At 42.2% G+C, this 22,904-nt stretch overlaps 1 protein-coding gene across 3 annotated transcripts in view; it reads right to left on the bottom strand.

Moving 5' to 3' along the window:
* CLUAP1 (clusterin associated protein 1) overlaps window positions 1-22,473 on the bottom strand; it is a 56,773-nt gene extending 34,300 nt beyond the window's left edge. The window contains exons 1-5 of one of the 3 annotated variants that reach the window (XM_083585298.1): window positions 22,257-22,473; window positions 18,095-18,206; window positions 16,275-16,359; window positions 11,586-11,765; window positions 8,619-8,714 (exon numbers count right to left, since the gene is read on the bottom strand). In XM_083585298.1, the coding sequence (XP_083441424.1) occupies window positions 8,619-8,714; window positions 11,586-11,765; window positions 16,275-16,359; window positions 18,095-18,206; window positions 22,257-22,278 (495 nt within the window). In that variant the 5' untranslated portion in view covers window positions 22,279-22,473. Of the gene's footprint in view, window positions 1-8,618; window positions 8,715-11,585; window positions 11,766-16,274; window positions 16,360-18,094; window positions 18,207-22,096; window positions 22,199-22,256 lie in introns of those variants that run through there. The other 2 variants (XM_083585296.1, XM_083585297.1) reach the window with 2 other exon arrangements.
* Window positions 22,474-22,904: the final 431 nt, after the last annotated feature.

Genomic DNA, 22,904 nt, shown 5'->3' with positions numbered 1-22,904 from the left:
TATTCCATCTGATGTCTGAAACTCTGGAGACCCACTGAAAGTCTGTCTGGGTAGTACTGAGCTAGATGTGCCAATGTGTCTGACAATATAATTTCCTATGTTCCTTGAATGACTATCAAGGAACCATAGTGTTTTTTTGGATGTGTCCACAGCTCAGCAGCAGAACACAGGATTTCCATGCAAAAAGTCCCAGGTTCCATTAACTGGTGCCTCTGCATAAGGCTGGGAAGAATCATGGCCAGTCAATGTGGACAATACCGCACAAAGTGAAACAGTGATTTGGTTTGGGATAAGGCAGCTTCCTGCATATGTGTTGTGTTCATCAGAATTTTTGTGTGAATTTCTCTCAATAGACACCTTTTTGTATGCATTTTCCCCAATATACATGTTTTTCTAAAGCAATTTCCCCTAATGTAGTGCACTTTTGTATGTTATTTTCACAAATATATACATAGACACATGTACACTTTACTCTGAGTATATGTATTTTTGTATACATTACTTGGCTGGAGAACTGCATTGCAATATTTGGAGAAGTGCAAAGAATGACTACGTTTCGGTTCTTGTATTGTTTCGGGAAGTGTACACTTAAATACGTTCACCTTTAGATGCAAACTGAATTGAATTTAACCTCATTCCTAGTTGCAAGCCACCTTGGAGGCGACTGGAAAGTGACAGCGTAAACAAAACTGTTTTTCCTTGGCAAGTGTTCATAGTTCCACAGAGGAAAAATAAAATGGCATGTGAATGGACACATTTAGTCCAAGACAGCAAGAGATGGAATACTTCATTGCTACAGCCAGGACATGCTATTCCAGTATAACTAGTCTGAGATTACAGTCTCTGCATTTTGATTGGGCTAAGCAGCCCACAAGCGGACAGAATGCCCTTTTAAAATATGGAATGTTCTATATCCCTTGAGCATTACCAAGGGAGCAATGAGAACATCTTTCTCAGCATGAAGTGCACACAGGCAGTCAGATCAAGGGGGGGAATAGTAGTGATTAAGTCTTGACGGAACCCTCTGTGGAGATTACAGAAACGACAGTACAATGAAGCTACCCTAGAAATATGATCGTAAATCAAAACTTGATGAGTTTAAGACATAAGTGAATAACATTTAAGAAAATATGTTTAAAACTCAGCCTCCCTTCATGCAGCAGTTGTGGATACTAGCAGAATCTAAGGCTGCAATGCTATATACACAAACTTAAAAGTAAGTGGCACCGAAGGGATAGGATTTACTTTTGAGAAAGCCTGCAAAAGAACAGGCTGTAAAGCTGTTGTCCTATGCACAAACCTACCTGGGAATAACCTCTGCTGAATGAAAATTTACTTCTGCAAAAATGTGCATTGGATTTGTCTTACAGTACACCATAGCTTTCTTTTTGTAGTTTAACATCATAAAGAAGAAAGTTGGTGTGGGAAGTTTAAGAACATATGGTCTGACTTGCAAGATCAGACACAAGGGAGAATGACAACTGGAGAACAGCTATGAGATGGGAACAATTATGAATATTAAAATTGAAAGATATATCTTATGAATATTAAATTGATTAACAGAAAGGAAGCACTTGCAAAAATTGTTGCTTACTGTTTACTAGGACCATGATGTTGTGAAACAACTGCTAATTAGAAATCAGGGGAGCAGAGTGTAAAATTAACGCTGATGAGCAAAGGAGGAAAATCATTTTAAAACAATTAACATGTACACAATCCCACAGAGATGCTATTAGCAGGTGTTATTAATACTGCCAGTGTTGAATCACACTGCAAGCAAAGGAACGATACAACAGCAAAGAAGTGCCCCAAAAGTTGAAGGGAAAAGATTCAAAAATTAAGCCGATTTATCTCTTTTTACATCTTGGCCGAGGAGAACAGTGGAGGGAACATAGCTTTAGGACCTGTGATTAGAAATGGCAGTCTTAAGCATGCTTTCTCCTCGCTTTTCACCCTGTGTCAGTGGTGGTTTCTGCATAGGAGCAAGCAGCTATTATCTACTATATAAATAATGATTCATTTCTGACTCTCTCTCAGTTCAGAAACTATCAGATGCCAAGAAGAAGAAGAAGAAGAAGGGGGAGGAGGAGGAGAAAGAAAAAGGAGCACTTTAAGAGTATAGTAAGCCTGCAACATAAAGCACGTAAGTTGCAAGACTGCTGTATTTACAAGGATGTGATGAAGCATTATCTGCCTAGAGATTAGGAAGATGAGGTCCTTGTCTTAAAAGAAGTATGATGTTTTAGTATGGTTGGGGCAGTTTGTCTTAAGTGTGCAAACTGAAATCATTCTACCCTTGTATAATTTGTGTACATCAGGTGTTGGCAAACTACGGACCCTGGGCCTAAATCTGGCCCGCGCCGTGAAGCAGAGACTCCCGGCGATGGCGACAGGAGGAAGAGGCTGAGCAGCCGGCGGCTCTGCCACTCAAACGCCGTACCTGGTTTACCTCAGCGGTGTTTGATTCGCAGAGACATCCCCGTGCTGCGCTGAGGTAAACCAGGTGCGGCGTTTGAGTGCTCGGCCTCTTCTTCCTGTCACCGGCAGAGCCGCCAATGCTTGGCCTCTTCTTCCGTTGCCACTCGGCCTCTTCCTCCCATTGCCGCCCTGATGCTCCTGTGGGCCAGAGAGTGCAGCAGACGAGCTCGCTTTGCCCACCCATGAGAAGCAGCAGCAGCAGCAGTGGTGGTGCTGTGGCAGCTCCTGGGAAGGTAAGCACAGTGGCTGGGGCTGGGGGCTGCGGAGGACTCGCCTCTTCTTCCAGCTCCCCCCCCCCCCGCCAGTGCCCCTTCTCTGGCCTGCCACAAGGTCTGAGGGACAGTGGACTGGCCCACTGCTAAAAAAATTGCTGACCCCTGGTGTACATGCTATCCCTGACACTGCCTGTCATTTATGCGCTTAATAAACACATACACTTAACGTGTCTAATTTCACCCCACTGTTCAGAATGCATGTTATTAGCTTTCCAGCTGCAAACCATATTTTTCCACTCCACATTTTTTGTCCACTGCATACTAAAGAAACAAAACACCCCTAACCCTTGTCTTCAAATCAGAAAGGAAGAGGGTTTTCCATCATCTTCCCCTCCTTGGAGGGACTATAACTCCCCCCCTTCATTTTTGCCACCCATAAAACTAATGTGAAAACCACCCCTTTCAAAAGTAAAAACATCATGATTAAAAAAAAAAGACCTGAGAGAACCCTGACAGAAACATGCCATGAACTCCATCCACCACCACCACCCCCGACACCCTGCAGAAGCAAAGACCACGTCTTGCATAAAGCACTAACACCAAAGTAGTTCACTGTTGTCCTCCTTAACTAATTTGGGGCTTTCCGATTTGGAAAACACACCCAAGAGCTTCTTGTGGATTTAGTTTTGGACAAAGGTAAAGAAACAGCAGCAATGAGCAGCTCAGTTTGGGAGCATCTGTGCTGCTGCAGAAAGAATGGACATACAGCAAGAGAATGAATAACTACAGACATCCTTTGTAAGTGAAGCACAGGGGTCATTTCACATGTTTTCTTTTCTATAACAAAAAAAAGGTGGGGAGAAAGCTCAAATCGAGAGTACAATACGATGTTGCATAAGACATCCAGTTTCTCTGCTCCTTGATAAATTGCTAGAGATGCAGATATATTTGCTTTCAGCAGTGGTCATCTTCCATTTTATGGTCACTCAGTGATGAGTGGGGATGAGGAAGAAATTCATTTCAGTTTGCATTTAAAGGCAAAATCTAATTTGCACTTTCAAAAACAATATGAGAACCAAAACACAGTTTTACTTCAAAAATTGCACTTCTCTACATATTGCAATGCAGCTTTCCAACCAAGTAAAATGCATATACCGGGGGTGTCTGTGTATGTGCTATAAAATGCATATGTTAGAGAAAAATAACATACCAAAATGTGTGTGCTTATCCCATATAACAGAAATGCAACTTGGAGCATCTTCATGGAAGTGAGGTATTCTCAGGCATGGGGATAAGCCAAATTTAAGCCAAATTTTCCTGGCTTGGTGTCAGGCTATCTTGGCGCAACTCTTCCTGGCTCCCCTCTTAACAGCTGTCTATAGCTCCATCCTAACACTGTACAACATCCAAGATGGGACCACATTGTCAGGGAGAGGCAAACGGGAAAAGATGAAAGGACAGAAACCAGCAGTTATAGAGAGCCTAAAGAGATTATCAGCAGCTTGTCGTCTGACAGTCAGTCTGACGTAGAGGGGGAGGAGGATGAGCCTGGGACAAGTCAGGCTGTACACAGAGGAAGTAAGGGGAAGAGTTTTCGCAGACTTGCATGCTGGGTGCGGAAAAGGAGGAAGTAAGATTAGAGGGAGCAACTGCGCACAAGGGGAAGGAGGCTAATGGAAACGCTGGAGATGAACGTTTGAACTTTGTCAAATAAATCAACTGTTTGGAACTGGCTGGGAGCCCGGAGTCTTATCTATGGCCAGCTGGACAGCACTAAGCCTCTGACACACATCCCCATTTTACATGTATGTACCTAAGATCTTGTAAGGATACTCCAATGAATGCAATGTGTGAAGTGGTCCATGCACTTAATTTCACACATTTGTTTCAGGAACAAAAGGAGCTTTCCCGATACCTTTTCTGATATATTGTAAAATTCAGTCTCATTAATTAAGATGTTCAAAAAAGACGTAGTCAAGCATGTTTTTCATGGTTTTTTAAAAGGTCATTCCACTATAGAAGATGTTTTGGGAATTTTCTTTTTATGCCTGCTGAGCGTAAGATCTTACCATGTCAAAGCAAGGCCATTTCTTGACAGGCTCCCGCTTACCCATCTATGACTTGACAGATGGGAGAGCGCCAAGAAAAGCTGTGAAAGACAACCAGCTGAGCTGGAGACATTTAAACACACACTTCCAAAGCAGGGAGGGGGAGCTATAGGACACCGGCCCCCAAAGGACCTGAGTCTTTGCTCAACGCTTCAATCAATTAGTTCAGAACAAAGCCTACAGGTGTACAGGTCTGACCACCTCACTTCAAAAAGCATATCACAGAGATGGAAGCCGTTCAAAACAGGGCAACAAAAATGATCAAGGAGTTTGCACAACTTCCCTATGAGGAAATGTTACAACATTTGGAGCTCTTTAGTTTAGAACAAAAGATGAGTAAGGGACATGATAGAGGCGTATAAGATTATGCATACTGTAGAAAAAAATGGGTGGAATGTTTTTCTGCTTCTTTCACAATATTAGATGGAAGCCATCCAGTGAAGCTGAATGTTGGAAAATTCAGGACAGGCAAAAGTGCACTGTTAAAACTATGGAATTTGCTACCCCAAAATTTAGAGATAGGTAGCAACTTGAATGGCTTTAAAAAGGATTAGATAATGATTAGACTACCAATGGCTATGTGCTTTGTTCTCTGCTGGTGGCAGCATACCTTTGAAAGCCAGTTTCTGGGAATCACAAGTGGGAAAAGCGCTGTTGCACTTTGGTCCTGCCAGCTGGCTTCCCATAGGTATTTGGTTGGCCATTGTAAGAAAAGGATGCTGGACTAGATGGAACTTTGGCCTGATCCAGAAGGCTCTTCTTAATGAAGTATGAAAGTACTGGGTTTTTAAACTTTGTGCAAATCAACAGTGTTCATGAAATCTCAGCACTTTTAACATGGGGGGAAAATGTAGCAATGTACTTATTCTAAATGACCTGGATCCTTTCCCTCGAACCATCCTCTGACAGATCCAATGCACACCATAGGAACTTCAATGCACTGACAGCACCCACAAATGAAGGTAAGCACTGGAGCTTGTCTCCCACCTGCTAGGTTGGGTATTATAAGATGCTCTTCCAGTGGTCTATAATTGGCATCTTTCCACCACTTCAAAATTGCTCAAACGGTAAGAAGTGTTTTTTCTATATAACAGCTATTTCGACCACTAACTGAAAGGGCTCATTTACACCTGCCTTGCAATGATGGGAAAAGAAATTTCATTTCAGCTCTCAACTAATATAGCAAGTCTAAAGTATGCAATCTATAATCCTTAAGAAGAAAAAGAACACCTTCAACCTGTACAATGGAAAAATAATGGAAAAGAGACAGACAGATTTAAAACTCAAAGAAGCATCTCATAATGACAAACCCAAGCGCCTTTTGTTATAGTAAGGTCAGAGAGCTACCAAGTTGAGTTTTTAAGAGAGAGCAATTCTTACGCCTAACTTTCTTTAGCAAAAGTATACAAACATGTTATATGAGAACTTTCAATATATGTTCCCCACCCTTGCCTGCCAAAATTCCTATCAGTAATAAGGAGTTAATGGTACAGACCTACTTTACAGGGTTGGTTGTAAGAATTACTGAGGCAACATATGAAACACACTTTGGCAGCTCAAAAAAGGGTAATCTATGTGATGTTGTTGGCAAAAGGTTTGTATCTGAATGGGGAAATCTGGATACAAAACCCTATTCTACCATGAATTTTTTGGGGTGACCTCAGGCCTGACACACACTCATCTGCTTCATAGGGCTACCATGCTAACAAAATAGGGAAATGTCACATAAACAGTCCTTTGAGGAAGGGAAGGAAGCAACTGTGATAAAGTATTTACTATCAGCAATTTCTAATTATTGGTTACAGGGTTTCCTGGCATCAGTTTTAAAAACAGCACATATATACAAATACATCCATAGATAAAACACAAAATTTCCCACCTCAGTCTTTATTGTTGTATACTGATCTGGAATCTGTTTTGATGAAATATTTCAAATATATAAATGTAATTTATTGCCCATAAAACCTAGCTATTAAGATTTAGCAAACATATCAAAGTAGATCCCCAACATTTCCTTACACTACGATGTGAGTGGCATATAAGCAAAGCACAGGCAAACTACATGTAACCTTGAGTTCCCTAGAGGAGGAAGGGTAGGATTAAAATCAGATATAGGAAATAAAGGAAAGACAAAGATTCTGGAGAGGGAGGGTGCACTGCAGAAGCCCTTGATATTTATATTAAGGGAGGATTTGTAAACATTAAGTTCACCCATAATTAATGGCTTCAATTTTGCCAGTATAATTACCATAAAGTTCAGCTTCCCAGCAGCAAAAATGGATATCAATACACTGTTTCAATAACAGACTAATGCTAATGTATTTCAGAACATGCCATGGGCCCAGATCCCAGAGAGAGCAGAGAGAGTTCAGCTTAACTATCCAGCCTTGGGCTGGAATTACATTTCACAATTTTAATTAATTGCTCAGAACAAAAAAACCAGACACATATCATTAGGAAGGATACCGGAAAGCGCTGCTTGTTACTTTCTTGAAGGTTTTTCACACAACTGGCCTTTTGCAAAGGCTTTGTACCTTACACTAACAATGTCATACCAACTCTAATGAGGCAGAGTCATTTCTCCCGAGACAGGATATGGCAAGTTCAGTCTGATAACTATTTTTGGCTTAACATTATGTATGCATTATGTATGCATTAGAACACTGCCTTTGAGGGACAGCTCAATACAGCACTGACCAAGCCTGCTAAATCTCTAAAAAAAAAAGGGATGGGGAACCCCCAGCCTGCAGGCCAAATTTGGACCACCAGGCCTCCCTGTGTGGCCCACAACGATGTTTTCACCAAACTATGCCCACCTGCCTCACACCTCATACACGACTTCAGGTGCAGGGCAAGTAGAGAAACAGTTGAATCCCACAGATGGAAAGTAGGATTGAACCATGCAACAGCTGTTCAATCCTGCTTAGTTTGGGTGTATGAGCAGTGACCTCGCTGGTGTACCTGAACCCCACAGCAAGCAAGACGGAACTGCTTGCGCATCATTATAATGTCAGATGATAAACTATCTCAAGTGTTAAAAATAATTAAATTGCCGCAATCCCAAAGCTCTACACATAGAGCCTTGCACATCCCAGGGCTGCCTTGTGCCTTGCCCTATGTCAAAGAATATTCTGTGTGCACAATGAGGAAACTGCTACTCACAGAGAACACTCTGACACAGAAAACAGGAGAGTATTCCCTATGTGTGCAGTTGCTGGCTAAGCTATCCTAATGTTCCAGTGGGTCTAGCCAGGCAGACGAGCCTCTAGATGCCAAAGACTAAATTGCTCCGTCTGCTCCATCTTCTCTAAGAGTTGCATCAAATTAACTTTTACTCAGAGTAGACCCACTGAAATTAACAGCTCTAAGTTACTCATGAATTTCAATGGGCCTATGCTAAGTAGGACTAACACTACACAGAACCTTAAGTTTCCTTCAGTGGCACCTGTCTTTATGCGTGGATCAGAAAGGTCTAGAGAAAGAGGAGACAATTGGCCAAAGGAAAGGAGCGAAGGTGGATGAAAAGGACTGGAAGAAGCAATTCCTGAGATGGAAAGCAGGGAGGTGAACAGGAAGAAATCTGAGAGGGGATAGAAAACTGAGTGAGAAACTAAGCAGAGGAGAACTCTTATCATGACCAGGAACTGACAACTAAAGGAGAGCTGAAATTCACAACTGGTTGATTTGAAATAACCCAATTTTGGGTTTCAGGATTCTAGAAATATTACAGCACAAAGATGGATTACTTCGAGTATGATAGCTGAAGAATTCTATTGTTTTTTTTTCCAGAGCCTGCAAGTTCTTTTTACCAACTCACCCTCAGCTCTACTTCTTTGCCCAGTAAATCAAAAAGAGATGCTCCTTTGGAAGTAATTTCTGAAGCAAGCTGCCTGGCCGTCTTCAAATCGCTGATCTAGATAAACATCAGAAAAAGAAGAGCTTTACCTGCATGAAAATTCCAGGGTGGGGGTGGGGGGGGGAGAGATAAGGATATTTCTAGTGAAACCACCATATCTGGTCAGTTCTGCAACTGGAAGGGCATGTCTCAAAACACATAAAAAGAAGAGATCATATCTACGCCAGTTATGGTGGAAACAAATCATGCTTTAAAGGGACAAGGTGCATATCATGTTATTTAGACCTGAGGGTATAGGGTGGTATACAATATTATTATTATTATTATTATTATTATTATTATTATTATTATTATTAGTTGTCCACTTTTATTCTGGAAAAAAAGAGCAGCCATGTGAGACCCCAATCCAGGTTGGAGACCTGACTGTTCCCCATCAACAATCCTCCAATTTTCTCTCTGCTGTTTGCCATGAACAACATCTCTGTGAACAAGTAGCAACCGGGGGGGGGGGGGATGATGTTCAGCTACAAACTGATGTGGAACTGAAATCTGCTTCGGGAGCACATTTTGGATTAGGACCTCCCATGGATACCTTTCCTTTAAAAAAGAAGCAGTTAGTTTAAGCACACTTTTAAATAAGTGTGAACAATCTGAAATGTGTATTCCAGCCTAAAGATACTTTTAAACAAGTAAATGAAATCATACCCGTAAATGAATTTTTTACATTGCCAAAAAAGAACATTTCCTGAGTAGGAGGAGGTCATCTTAAATTAATGAGCTGCAGCTTCCATTCAAAAGAGTCATTTTCTCAAGACGCTTATAGTTAGTATATTTTCGCACAAAAGTTGGGAGAGGATGAGAGAGATAAATGAGTTAAGTGGATTGGCACAACCTTAAAACCTGCAGTTCTTCTGGTCTCCAATGGCAACTACCAATTATCGTACAAAGACTAGATATGCCATGATGGGGTGTACACACAACCTACTCTAGTCTCTTTGTTGCCTTGGGGCTCCTGGCCCTTTATAGGAGTAGAGAGCCAGCCTGAGGTGGTGGAGATCCACAAGGCTTTCACATCAAAGGAAACTAGCCTTCCTGCTGTGGGGCAACAAAACACACAAGGTCTGTCACCTTGGATGAAGATCAGCACAGCCAAAGCATCAGGATGGTGGCCCATCTTGTCCAGCACCCTGTTCACACAGTGGTCGACGAGATGCCTCTTCTGGGAAGGATGCAAGCAGGCCCTGAGCACAACGGCATTCTCCCCTCCTGCAGTTTCCAGCAACTGGTATTCAAAATCATACTCCTTCTTTCAATGGAGGTAGAATGTAGTCATCCTGGCTAGTAGCTACTGACAACCTTATCCTACATGAATCTGTCTAGTCCTCTCTTAAAGTAATCAAAACTGGTGGCTATCACTACCACTTGTGGGAGCAAATTCCATAGTTCAACTATGTGCTGTGTGAAGAAGTTACTTCTTTTTATCTGTCCTGAATCTTCTGGCATCCAGCTTCATTGGATTTTTATTCATCTGAGAGAAACGACAGCTGTGGAAGAAGGCGAAGTAAGAGAAGAGACAGAGGGGGTGGGCAACCTCCCCGCTCCATCACAGTTGGCATGACCCATTTACAGATTCATAATTACTAATACTCTTACAAAACATTTTTTTTTGTATGCAATGTGCAGACTCATTGACAGGCCAGGAAGAAAGGCCAGACACACTAAGTAATGGGAGAGCAGAAAAGCATAAAAACAGCTGGAAGCCAGAATGTGAACATATTCTTGGTGATTGTGATACTTTTTCTGAAAACCTGGGAGATGGAAGACTAATGGGTTGGAAATTGGGGCAATCTCACAGTAAATTTGGGCCACAATCCTCAGGTCACATCCTCCAGACAAGCCTATGGATGATAGATGCTAAGAATGTAGGGACAAAACAGTCAGCTTATTATTTGTATGTATACTTTGCCTTTTTGCCAAATCTTTTCTGAAGAGGATGGCAGTGATAAAAGAAGCCACAGTTAACACATACAATAGTAACAAAATTAATAAAAATGAAAATATAAATAAGTATATAAAGTACAGTAACCTCAACAAAAAACCTAGCAAAAAAAGAATTTGCAACCACACCGTGAAATGTAGGTGTTTGAGATACACTTGTAAACCTCAGTGGGTCTCACTGGAGAGAAAGTTCCGTAACACCAGAACCACTGCTGAACTGGTCTTGGAGCCAATACTCAAAGGATATTCATCTGCGATTCTCTTATGAGTACTGGCTCCCAGTCTCAAATACAGGTACAAACATTTAAAAATTAGTGAATAGTGAGAAATACTGCTATTGTCTTCACTAGCACATCCCAGGCCTAAAGCTTTATCTGGACTATACACTTCAGACTGTAAGGGGAGCTTCAGAGGAATGACTGCTCCTCCATACCATTATTAAAAAATAAATAAATCATTGCATATGGAAAAATAGCATGTCAGGAAGAAGGCTAGTTTATTATATACAGGAATATATTATATGCTGTACGGAGGAACACCCCATTATATGATCCCCCATCAGTGGTACGGGCTAGAGACAAGCAGACCACCTCCATAAGGACTAGCTCCAAACCACTGCTGATCAAATCAAACTTTGCATCAAATCAGGGACCAGTCCCCAGAATTCCCCACGCCAACTGTTTTAATCAACTAGGGTTGAATGTGTGGTTAACACATCTCTAGATTGTACACATTACTTCAAAACAACAACACAGGGCTTCTACAGCTAGTATGAATTGGCTAGGTGGCCCTTTGTCTCAACTTAATCTGGTTGACAGAGAAGTTGTGAGGCTAAAATAATACTCTAGCGTTCCTGAAAAGAAGAACAGGGCGCAAATGTAATAAATCTTGAAAAGAAAATGAAAGAGAAAGAAGCACAAAGTTCCTTACTTTTGAGCCAAGGTCAAATTTGAATTTGCTCGTGTCTTCTTCACCCACGGCAGTGGCTTCCATTCCTTTGGTCTTCATAGCATTGTAAAGAACAGAGGTGATCTTTAAGAGCTCCTTCACTGCATAGCCATCTGCTTGGTAGAGCTTCTTGGTGTTGAGCTTGATGTGAGCTTTTGTCGCCTATTAGAAAACCAAAAATAAATGCCGATTTGTTTTACTGTATTTTCTGTCCCACCTTTCTTCCATGACTGAACTTAAGACGATATACATAGCGTTCCCAAGCAGTCTCCCATCCAGATCTGGATTTGCTTTGGCTTTCATAAAGCTGCTTCATCATGTTTTTGGCCATGCTCTGGGATCGCCAGACTCTGAAGAGGCAGATCTCAAACACCTTCTCCATGAACACAACTTATATATCTTAGCGAGTGTTTCCATTTTTAAAAGACGCTTTTGCCCATGCAATAGTTGTAACACAGTAATTCAGATTGCAAAAAGACAGCTCAAGCCGTTCCCTGATGCTGTCAGAATAAAAATGACCCTTATACAGCAAACGCCCTTGCCATCAAGTGGTTCCTTAATTAGCCCAAAGAGAAAACTCAGCACAGCAAACTTTGTTAATCTACTTCGCCAGGGGTGGAACTGCAGCTGATCAGACCTTTGCTTAATTGGCACTTAAGTGCTGCCCACCCGTGCCCACCTTCCACACAGAGGTCAGTGGCTTCCCAGCCCCACTGTGAATTGCCATAATGAGATCATTTACCTTAATGAATTCTTCCCTTTCAATGATTCTTGTGGACAGGCAATTCAACATTTATCTATTAAATTACTCTGTTTTGATTTCTCTCCCTGGTATGTGCCATGAAATCAATCCAACACCTCTCCGTGAACACACATAAACATTTACCATCTGGAAATTAAAAGGAAGGGTGTTGAGGAGGGGAGGGAGTTCCACAGTGGGGATCATTGGGAGAATGGAAGGTGCTGGCATGGAACTGTATGTAGCAGTTCAGAGCATGGAAAAAAAGCCAGAGGGGTTTCAAAATGGAAAATATTTATAAGTAACGAAAGAATGAAGTAACAAGTAATAATAAAGTAGCAGATTTGCATTTCAATATATTTACCCCTTGCCAAAGAACTGAAAACTCTTCACTTTTGAATCACACTTCTTGGAGTAACAACCCTCTAACCAATAGTGTTGTTACTCAAATGCCTGGGTGCGTGTAGCAGAATCACAGTTTACAGAAATAGCAAACTAATGAAAGGAAGAAAATAGGGGGGGGGGGATATTGGGGCTGCCATCTATGGATAATTCTCCAATTTGTTTCTGAACAAGTATGAAGTGAGATACAATCCTGAGATCTTGTCTATCTTCATCTATTTTATTTCCACAACTTTGTTGCTGTTTATACAGTGGTCACAGCTCGGGTGACTTGCATTTTGTATTGTGTACACATATATTTGCATATGTTGACATGTTTATGTTTCAATAATCACTTCTGTTTTGTTACTTGGGTTCCTGTGACTTTGTCTTTTACCTACTCATAGTTCACTCCATGACATGAGTGGATACTCAAGGAACTAAAATCATAGATGGGGATGGTGTGGGCCAGGGTGGTGGAAGAAAGGTTTGCCTTGAGAGGCTCTTGGCAGAAAGGTGACATATCCCCCTGCTAAGCAAGATGGAAATATTTTCACACCGCAAACATCAGTGCCTGCAGACAACACAATTTGCTTTGGACAAACCACTAGGGAGAAAAAGCAGGGAAAGTGCACAGCAGGAGGAGAGACCTGCAAAGAGGAGGTTTCAACAGCCCAGGTGAAGTTTAGCCCAGACAGTGATAAAAGCTTCAGCAGGGAGGTACAACAAGGAATGGCTACTTTAGAAATGCTGAAACTGAAGAAGAGGAAAGATCAAGTGATTGCCTGATGTGAGGATTACATGAAACAACCTCAGCAAGAATAGAGAAAATGTAATTGCTAGACTAAAAACGGCAATTCTTTATAGACACTGAAAAGACCTAAGCAATTTTTGAGCAGCCCAGAAAAGGAAGAAGTGGTCAGCACGCATTGGCAAGAAAAAGTATCACGGGCAATTGTTTCACACAACAACAAGCAAAGTGTTTTTCCTTCTATTTCTTTCAGCCAGAAGATTGTGAAGTGTTGCTTCATGACAGCATTGAGTGCAAAGTTTTGAAAGAAATTGTAATTTCTATATTGGTAGCACCTACAATGTCAGTTTCACTGGGAGGCTGATGGAAAGCATTCTGAAGGTATTGTTAAAAACCAAAGTGCTACAGATCCATTTAAAAAACGAAGAGGAAAAATCAATAATTGTTATGGAAACAGAGACCAAAGTTAGTAATGAGAAAAATAATGTACTTTCCGTATTTCTCAAAATAGCAATAAAAGTGCCAGTTCTATAGTTTAGAAATCAGACACTTGAGCGATATTCACATCTGCTACCAGCAAAACATTTGCAAAGGTCAACAGTTCTTCCTAGTCTATCGCTTTAAGATTGACTCAATTACACCAGCAACATTTCAGAACCTTCATCTTATTCTGGTACCCACTCTCGTTCGTTTTAATTTCTACTGGATGTACTCCACAGAACAAGAGGAAAATAAAACTATCCAATATGGACAGCAGAAGCAGTGTGTTAAGACTCACTTCCAAGGAAATTTATTTTCAATAGTAGTAGTAATAAATCAGTGCCTTGACCTTGCTTGGTGATGTTTCTGCTTTTTAAGATGCTGTCTAGGTTTCTCATTGCTTTTCTCCCGAGAAGCAGACGTCTTTTAATTTCGTGACTGCTGTTACGATCTGCAGTGATCATGGAGCCCAAGAAAGTAGCCGGGAGAAATGTTCAAGAAGTGCACAAACCGGACATCTAAGGCAACAGAGCTCTGCTGGTCCTGCTGCTCATCAACTGCCTCTTAATTGGAAAGTTTCATTTAGCTAATGGCCAGTGACAGGCACATCCTTCTCTTAATGTTACCTCAGCCAGAGGCCATCACCCCATCTTGCAGCAGATCATTCCATTAATTTAATTATGCTAGATGTATGGATGTACTTTTTGTGATCTGTCCTGACCCTACGGTAACCAATTTCACTGGATGACCCAGTTCTAGTATTACAAAAGACAGAGAAATTTCTATCTATGCATGATATGGAGAAAGTGGATAATTTGACAACTTTTTATCATGTTGCCCTTAGTCATCTTTTTCTAACATAAAAAGCTCCAAATGCCTCACACCTTTCCTTGCAGGAAAAATGTTCCATTAACCTGATTATTTTGCTGCCATTTTCTGTACCTCTGTATCTCTACAGTTTTCTTTTTTGAGATGAAATGACTGGAACTGGGTTCAGTACAATACTGGGATTTTTAAATTTTCTGTCCCTTTACTAGTAATCCCCAGTATGGAATATGCCTTTTTCATAGTTGATACTCACAGAGTTGACAATATTGTTGAGCCCCAAGATCTCTCTCCTGGCTGAGGATGGCTGAACATGTCACCATATATGTGAAGTTATGGTGGTTTTGCATAACTTTACACTTAATTATACTGAATCTCATTTGCTGTTTTGCTGCCTATTCACCCAGTTGGAGAAATCCTTTAGGAGCTCTTCACAGTCTACCTGAGTTATCACCATCACCAACTACTATATATTTTAGAATATGGTTCTCTATGCATTCGGATGTCTTTTGAAATATCATCACCAAGCTCAGCATGAGGGTTCCCAAGGTGGGGGTGGCAGTTTTTGTCAACACTGGGATGCCAAACACCATTGTGAATTAAGATGGCAGTCCGAAATATTACTTTAGTGTGCCTTCACCTCATTTTTGGCTGATTTCAAACTTGGAATGAGGGTTCATGTAGTGGGGCAGAAGTTTTATTTGGGGGGGTGTATTTATTGAAGATTTTCTTAGGTTACAAAAGTACATACATCGTCTCTGTTTTCAGATCATAAAGTCCTTTTTTCAGATCATTTATAGTCAATGTGAGACTTTAATATTGTATACAGTATAAGATTGGGAGGGAGACATAAGGGGGGTTGAAAGAAGGGGGTGGCAGCAGTTTTTGTTGACAATGTGCCACTGGCCACCATTCTGAATCAAGATGATGGACCAAAACAGACTATGGTGTGACTGCCTGATTTTTTGGCAGCCATTTTGGATGCTGCTGAAGAAATAGTTGCCCTGCTTTTCAACATTGTACCTAGTAACTTATTTTTTCTTCTTCCAGGACCACAGCTACATTTCCCCAATGCCAATGGTGCTGATATGTACCACAAGTCAAACCTTATCAACCAGACAATGCTTCACAAACCCATCTATTACAGAGCCAAAGCCATAGTTCTATGTTAAGAGTGAGTCATCACATTACACCAATAGAAGGATATTTATAAAGACTGGATCATCCGCTGTCAAGAAAGTCTTTAATATTTTCAGTCTCAGGATCTATATTTAGCCTCCACTTGCAACACAAGACCAATTCTCCTTAGTGTATTCCTGGGCAGTTATTTTAAACCTATATGAACCTTATTTTACATTGTTTTCATTTGGAATGAAAGTCACAGTGGAAAGGATGTGTCAATCAATAAAATGCTAGCAAGACTCGGCAATGCAAGAGGAGACCTGCTGGTCTCTCCCCCTCACTTCATGGTAAAGCGTAAAATAAATAGACTCACCATAAATTGAGCAACTGCTTTAATGAAAAAGACCCGATCCTGCTCCGTATCAACATCTGAAGGAATATCAGTCTGAGGTTCATACCTGCAAAATGAAACAGCTCTAACAGTTTAAAAGGTATGCTGCTAGAACATATTATTTTACCCAAGTGTTTCAAACTGACAAAGAACTTTTAAAAAGAAAAATACACATACTGAATACATAAAAATCAACACAGGCAGTCAACAAAAGGCAAGAGCAAGAGCCCCAATGCATCCAGAAGCAAGAAACAGATCCCAGGCCAGTGCAACCACTCACTGGGAAGTACAAATGCCCTCTGAAACAAGACAGTCCTAGCTTGACCCTAGAAAACCAGCAGCAAGAAGGGATTTGTAGAGCCAGTTTTTTGCAGTCTTGGAGGACCACTACAATAAGGTCCCACATGAGGACAAACTTTGTATTTGTGGTCAACCTCAGGTGGAAGACATTCTGAAACCTTCATTCACAAAAGCAAGCATGTATACCCTAGCAGAAATGGTCATGTTTCTTTTGCATGACAACAATAGTTTTGTAACACAGAAGTGGTCTTCTATGTACTAGCCGCAAAAAGAAAAATCAGGAAAAGGGATTTAGATGAAATCGTTATAAATTGTTGTGGTGAGTTGGAGGCTTAATTCGAAATCAAGCTGCATATGAGTTTGTTAGTGTCTCTGGTAACCTCTCTCTTACATCATAGATCTTGGCTCATATTATTGATGTATTATTATTATTATTATTTATTAAATTTGTATTTTTAAAAAAATATTTATTAGAGGTTTAAAGATTACAGAAAAAAGAAGAAAGAAAAGATGAAAAGTTAAACAAAACAAATTAATACCTTATAATACATAGAAAAAAACAAAAAACAATACAACAGAACAAAAAGAAAATCAAAAAACAATTAAAAACACATCCAATATTTCCATATCTTTATCTTTCATTTACTTGTTTCATCGACCTCCTCACACCTCCCTTTTTTGTATTCTGATTCAATTAGCTATTTCAGCAAATCCTTTCCATCTTTCTCAATTTTTGTTCTATAATTTATCTTAACACAATCTAACCTTAAATTTTCCACTTTGGCCCATTAACAATCTATTTTTACTTCTTTATAACATTTCTGCTAAAGCCATATAACTTCATTCCAGGATCCTTCTAACATTCATTGATTTTGCAATATTTCTGTAAATAAACTTTAAATTTTTTCCAATCTTCTTCCACCGACTCTTCTCCCTGGTCTCGGATTCTGCCAGTCATTTCCGCCAATTCCACGTAGTCCATCAACTTCATCTGCCATTCTTCCCGGGTGGGTAGATCTTGTGTCTTCCAATGCTTTGCGATAAGTATTCTTGCTGCTGTTGTAGCATACTATTATTTATTAAATTTGTATACCACCCTTTTCCTGTAGCTCACCTGTAGTGTCTCACTAGGGTAGATGTATGATCTGTATTGTTCTATTGGTACTGTTGCTGCAGGTTTGTCATGGCCTTTGGCTAGAACAATAAACTTACATTGTGTTTGATTTGAGAAAACAGTGTGAGGCTATTTTAATCTCAGTAACATGTATGACTTTGAACTGAGAAAGAGCTAAGGGTTTAAGTTGCTCAAGTATGAAAGAAAGCTTCAAAGATGTTCTAGAAGCAGAACCAATGCTATTTTTTGTGGGCTTGAGATCTTGTAGAAAAAAAGCAGCATCTAAAGTTCATCTATAAGCCTGTTCTTTTCCAAAGATCCAAGTATTCCTCTGGTGATTATCACATTTTATCTGATATTTGCTTTCAAATGAGGATAAAGTACCAACCTTTTCACCAGCCAAATGAGTATCTCTGAAACCAGCATGAAGTTTGGAGTGCGAAAGTTCTCCATCGAGATGAGCCGGGGATAGCCTAGAGCCCTCATCATCTCAGTAAAATCTTGAGAAACAAATATGCAATTTTTTAATGTATACAGCATCGTGACCTCCTGTCCTTACATCTCGATATCAAGGGCAAAACAGTTTTTCCAATTATACACGGGATAGGTATCTTGTAGATCATACATATATTCTCTAACTCACTAGTCATCAACTAATGGATTATGACCTAATACCAGGCCTATGGTGGGTAGCAGCAACAACAAAACTTTCTTTCTAAGAAGAGAAAAACAGCAGACTGTGATAAAGAAAATGGCTTCTGTGCTGCATTTAAATGTTGATCCAGTGTCTGTGAAGTCTGCACTAAAGCTCTTCTAGTGCGAACTATTCTTCTCAAATAGTTGTACCCTGCAATGGTCAACCCTTCCTTGACCTTCTCTCATGGCTTTCCTATGAGAACTACCAGTGTGAGCAAAGCCAGGGGAGCAATTTCAGAAACAGGGTTAATTCCAGTTGAGTTTATGGGCACTGGACATGCATAATGGCAAAGGACAGGAGTTTTCAAGGGTGCTGCTGAATCTCTGCACCACATTTCAGAGCAGGAAGTGCCAGCAAATGAAAATGAATTGGCTGTCATCCTGTTGCTTTCCATAGTTCATTAACTAGAAGGACAGTGTTTATTGTTTGGCAACTGGGGAAATTTGACAGGAAATTAGTAACTAACCGATGTTAACAAGTCAGTCACAAGTCTGAGAAGAACAAACTGAATTCAGTTGTGCATAAAAGGTAAAGGGACCCCTGACCATTAGGTCCAGTCGTGGCCGACTCTGGGGTTGCGGCGCTCATCTCGCTTTATTGGCCAAGGGAGCCAGCGTACAGCTTCCGGGTCATGTGGCCAGCATGACTAAGTCACTTCTGGCGAACCAGAGCAGCACACAGAAACGCCGTTTACCTTCCCGCCGGAGCAGTACCTATTTACCGGTATCTACTTGCACTTTGATGTGCTTTCGAACTGTTAGGTTGGCAGGAGCAACGGGAGCTCACCCCATCATGGGGATTCGAACCATCGACCTTCTGTTCGGCAAGTCCTAGGCTCTGTGGTTTAACCCACAGCGCCACCCACGTCCCTCTCAGTTGTGCATAGATATCAATTTTTTTAAAAAAGCCACCAAAGAGAACTACAGCATAATTTCTGATGTGCGTTTTAAAACATGAGCCATAAATAATTATGTGTACCTATGATGATGGTGCCTGGAACTGCCTCTCTTCAGAGCTAAACTACCAAAGGGACCAGCCTCTGTAATTTTCGTGTGCCAGCTTGTTCATCAAATGCAGGGATAGCCAATGCTGAGCATTTCAGATATGCTGGACTACAGCTCCCTTAATCCCTCACCACTGACAATGCTGGTCGATGAGTTGTAGTTCAAAACATCTGCAAAGCACCACACTGGTTATCAGTAACCTACTGTTTTTAGAAGACTAAGAGGAAAGGACATGGCATTGGAGGTAAAACAGAGTTGAGGTTGGTGGGTTTCATAGGCCCCACTTTTCCCCATATAACTCAAACAATACCTTCCTGCCCACCTGCCATCTTCAAAATATCACATCCCTCTCTTCTTAAAAATCTCTCCTCAGAACCTACCTTTTGCCTGCAGTCTTTCCTTGCAGCCTCAAATCAGAAGTGTGAAACCTATGGGTCCTCCATATTTTGCTAAACTAAAACCTGCCATCATCACTGACCATCAGCCATGCCAGATGGGAGTGATGGAGGCTGGGGTCCAAGAGCAACTGAATAGCCACAGGTTCTTAATCCCTGCCTTTGATCTCTGCACCTGAAACCAAGACTAAAATACTGCAGATTTTAAAACTATCATTTTAGCTATTGTTTTTGGTTATGGCCTTATTGGATTTTACGTTGCAAGCAGCCACCCTTCAAGGAGGAAGGGCAAGATATAAGTAAACCCATATGCTTCTCCTGTTTATTCCCTGCTCCAGTCAATCTTCCTTCCCTCCATATTTTGCAACTGTTGTGCTTAAGTTTGTAAGCTCCTTGGGGCAAGGACACCATCCTCTTCTTATTACGTAGGAAGTTCCATGCACGTTATTATTTACACATCACCCTCAATATACATGGCATTTTGCAGAGGTTATTGTGCCAATGTGAGATCTGCACACAAAGCTTTTGCAATTTAAACTTTGACAGGCAGAAACGTTAAATGTAAGTTGTGGCAGGTTTTGAAAGGAAGGGTAAAAAATGCAATTACATGTTTTAAGGCTTGCACAGATTTGAGGATGCGTATTGGTGGATTTAGCCAGAGGATTCCAACCTTTTTGAATTCACGGCTCCCTTGACCAACTACATTTTTTCTGCAGCACCCCTGTGTGGCTCAGGAGCCCAGTTATGTCACCCGTTGCTTGCAGAGCTGGCAGCCTCTCACTCTTTTTCAAACACCATCCCTTGTGGAGTGTTCCCTCAGCCTCCTCTCCTTTCCCCTCATCTTGGAAGTCCTCAGGGCAGCTGCTGCCACCGCCCTTGGTTTCTAAGCTGCCACCCCCCCACACACCCCAAAGAGAGGTGCCTCCTCACACTGCCCCACAGATGCCTTGGAAGATGATGCCCCCAATGGAGTCCGGTGAATGTGAGCCCAGGACTTACTTTGGGAGGCAGCAGTGGCAGCAGCGGGTACCGCCAGGCCTGCATGGCAGAAAGGCTCCCTTTCAGTGCCGGGCACTCAGCTCCCAGGCAGGGATTGTACACAGCAAGCACAAGAAAAGCCAGCACAGTGCCTGCCCGGCCTCCCACTTGTCTGTCCAGACTGGCTGGCTGGGCTCCCTCACCCACTGGCTTGCTGACTCCGAGGCTGCCTCAGTTCCTGGCAACCAGCACCCCCTGGCCAGCCCCAGAGGCACCATTTGCCTGCAGAACTTGTAGCCAGGGCTGCTGCAACAAACAGCTGTGCAAGCCTTTGGGTGGCAGAAATGTGAGAAGGCATCAAAGGTGGCACCCCTGACCATCCTTCAAGGCACCCAAGGTGCCACAGCACACTGGTTGAAAACCACTGGGTTAAGCAATAGGCTTCATGGCAAAGGCGAGTTTTGAAGGGTCTGGTAAAAGTGTGACCCAATAGGATTTAATACAGATCCTCCTGAACTACCACAATACCTGAGGTATGTTCGCATCCCATGTAACTTAAGACCCCATAAGAGCCACATTTATGCAAGCCTTCTGCACAAGATGCGATTTTTAGCATGCATTCTATAGACACAAACATAAGCTTTGAATTCGGAGTGGGGTGGATCACGTGTAAAATTATGCAGATTTAAGAGGATTACAAGGGACGTGGGTGGCGCTGTGGTCTGAACCACAGAGCCTAGGGCTTACCGATCAGAAGGTCGGCGGTTCGAATCCCCGCGACGGGGTGAGTTCCCGTTGTTCAGTCCCAGCTCCTGCCCACCTAGCAGTTCAAAAGCACGTCAAGTGCAAGTAGATAAATAGGTACTGCTCCGGCGGGAAGGTAAACGGCGTTTCCGTGCGCTGCTCTGGTTCGCCAGAAGCAGCTTAGTCTGCGGACCAGCGCTGGCTCCCTCGGCCAGTAAAGCGAGATGAGCGCCACAACCCCAGAGTTGTCCGTGATTGGACCTAATGCTCGGGGTCCCTTTACCTTTACCTAAGAGGATTACAGACATGGTCAACAACAGGCCTGATCAACTTTGGGAGCCAATGTGAGCAGACGCGTGCTGGACTACGGTCAGGAAACCCAGATTCAAATCCCCCTTTAGCTATGAAGCTCACTGGGTGACCCTGGCTAGTCAAGAGTCTCTCAGCCTAACTAGCCTTCCTCACAGGGTTGTTGCAATGATGAAACGAGAGCGCGGGAAGGGGGCGTGTAGGCTGCCCTGAGCTCCTCAGGAAAGGTGGAATCATAACAATGATTAATAATTAACTCCCACATTGGTGGTACGATCAGCGATGCCCGGGAACAGATAGGATGTTGGACACTGCATCTCTGTGGAGCTATATAGCGGGCAGCCGTTCCTTCAGGCACATCGGGAAGACAGAGGACGGGGAGGCGGGTGGGACTCCAAACGAAATAAAGGCAACTCGACTCACTCCGGAGGTCGCGAAAGGACATGGTGGCTCCAGGAAACGCTGCGAAATATCCTCTGCTGTTTTGACTCACTCGGCTAACGCTACACTCGCCGAGGCTTCCCCGCGCAGCTTTTCGAGACCAGGCCGCGGCGCTTTGGTCGCTATGACAACAAGGCTACGGCGCGCCGCCGGGCTCAAACCGCGCAGAAAGACGAAGAAACGCCTTTGAAAGAAACGAGCGATAAATCGAATGCCAGGCACAGACGCGGAAATGGGCGGGGCTAGCCTAGAATCACAGCTGCTTCTGAGGCCCTGTGACAAGAGAGGGGCGTGGCTTAGCTGGTCGTCGGAGACAGCCATACAAGCAGAGTTTTTTATTTGCATACGTCATGGGTGTAGGCGGGGGGGGGGGCAGCTGCCCAACCCTAAATCAATAAATATCCATAGCAAGTTACAGATAGGTAGCCGTGTTTGTCTGCCATAGTCAAAACAAAATTTTTTTTTCCCTTCCAGTAGCACCTTAAAGCCCAACTAAGTTAGTTCTTGGTATGAGCTTTCGTGTGCATGCACACTTCTTCAGATACACTTCTGTTTCAGTGTATCTGAAGAAGTGTGCATGCACACGAAAGCTCATACCAAGAACTAACTTAGTTGGTCTTTAAGGTGCTA

This window comes from Podarcis filfolensis (assembly GCF_964270895.1).
Source record: "Podarcis filfolensis genome assembly, chromosome: 14".
Taxonomy (NCBI): domain Eukaryota; kingdom Metazoa; phylum Chordata; class Lepidosauria; order Squamata; family Lacertidae; genus Podarcis; species Podarcis filfolensis.
Note: the sequence above shows the minus strand (reverse complement) of the source record. Positions and strands in the feature narration are given on the sequence as shown.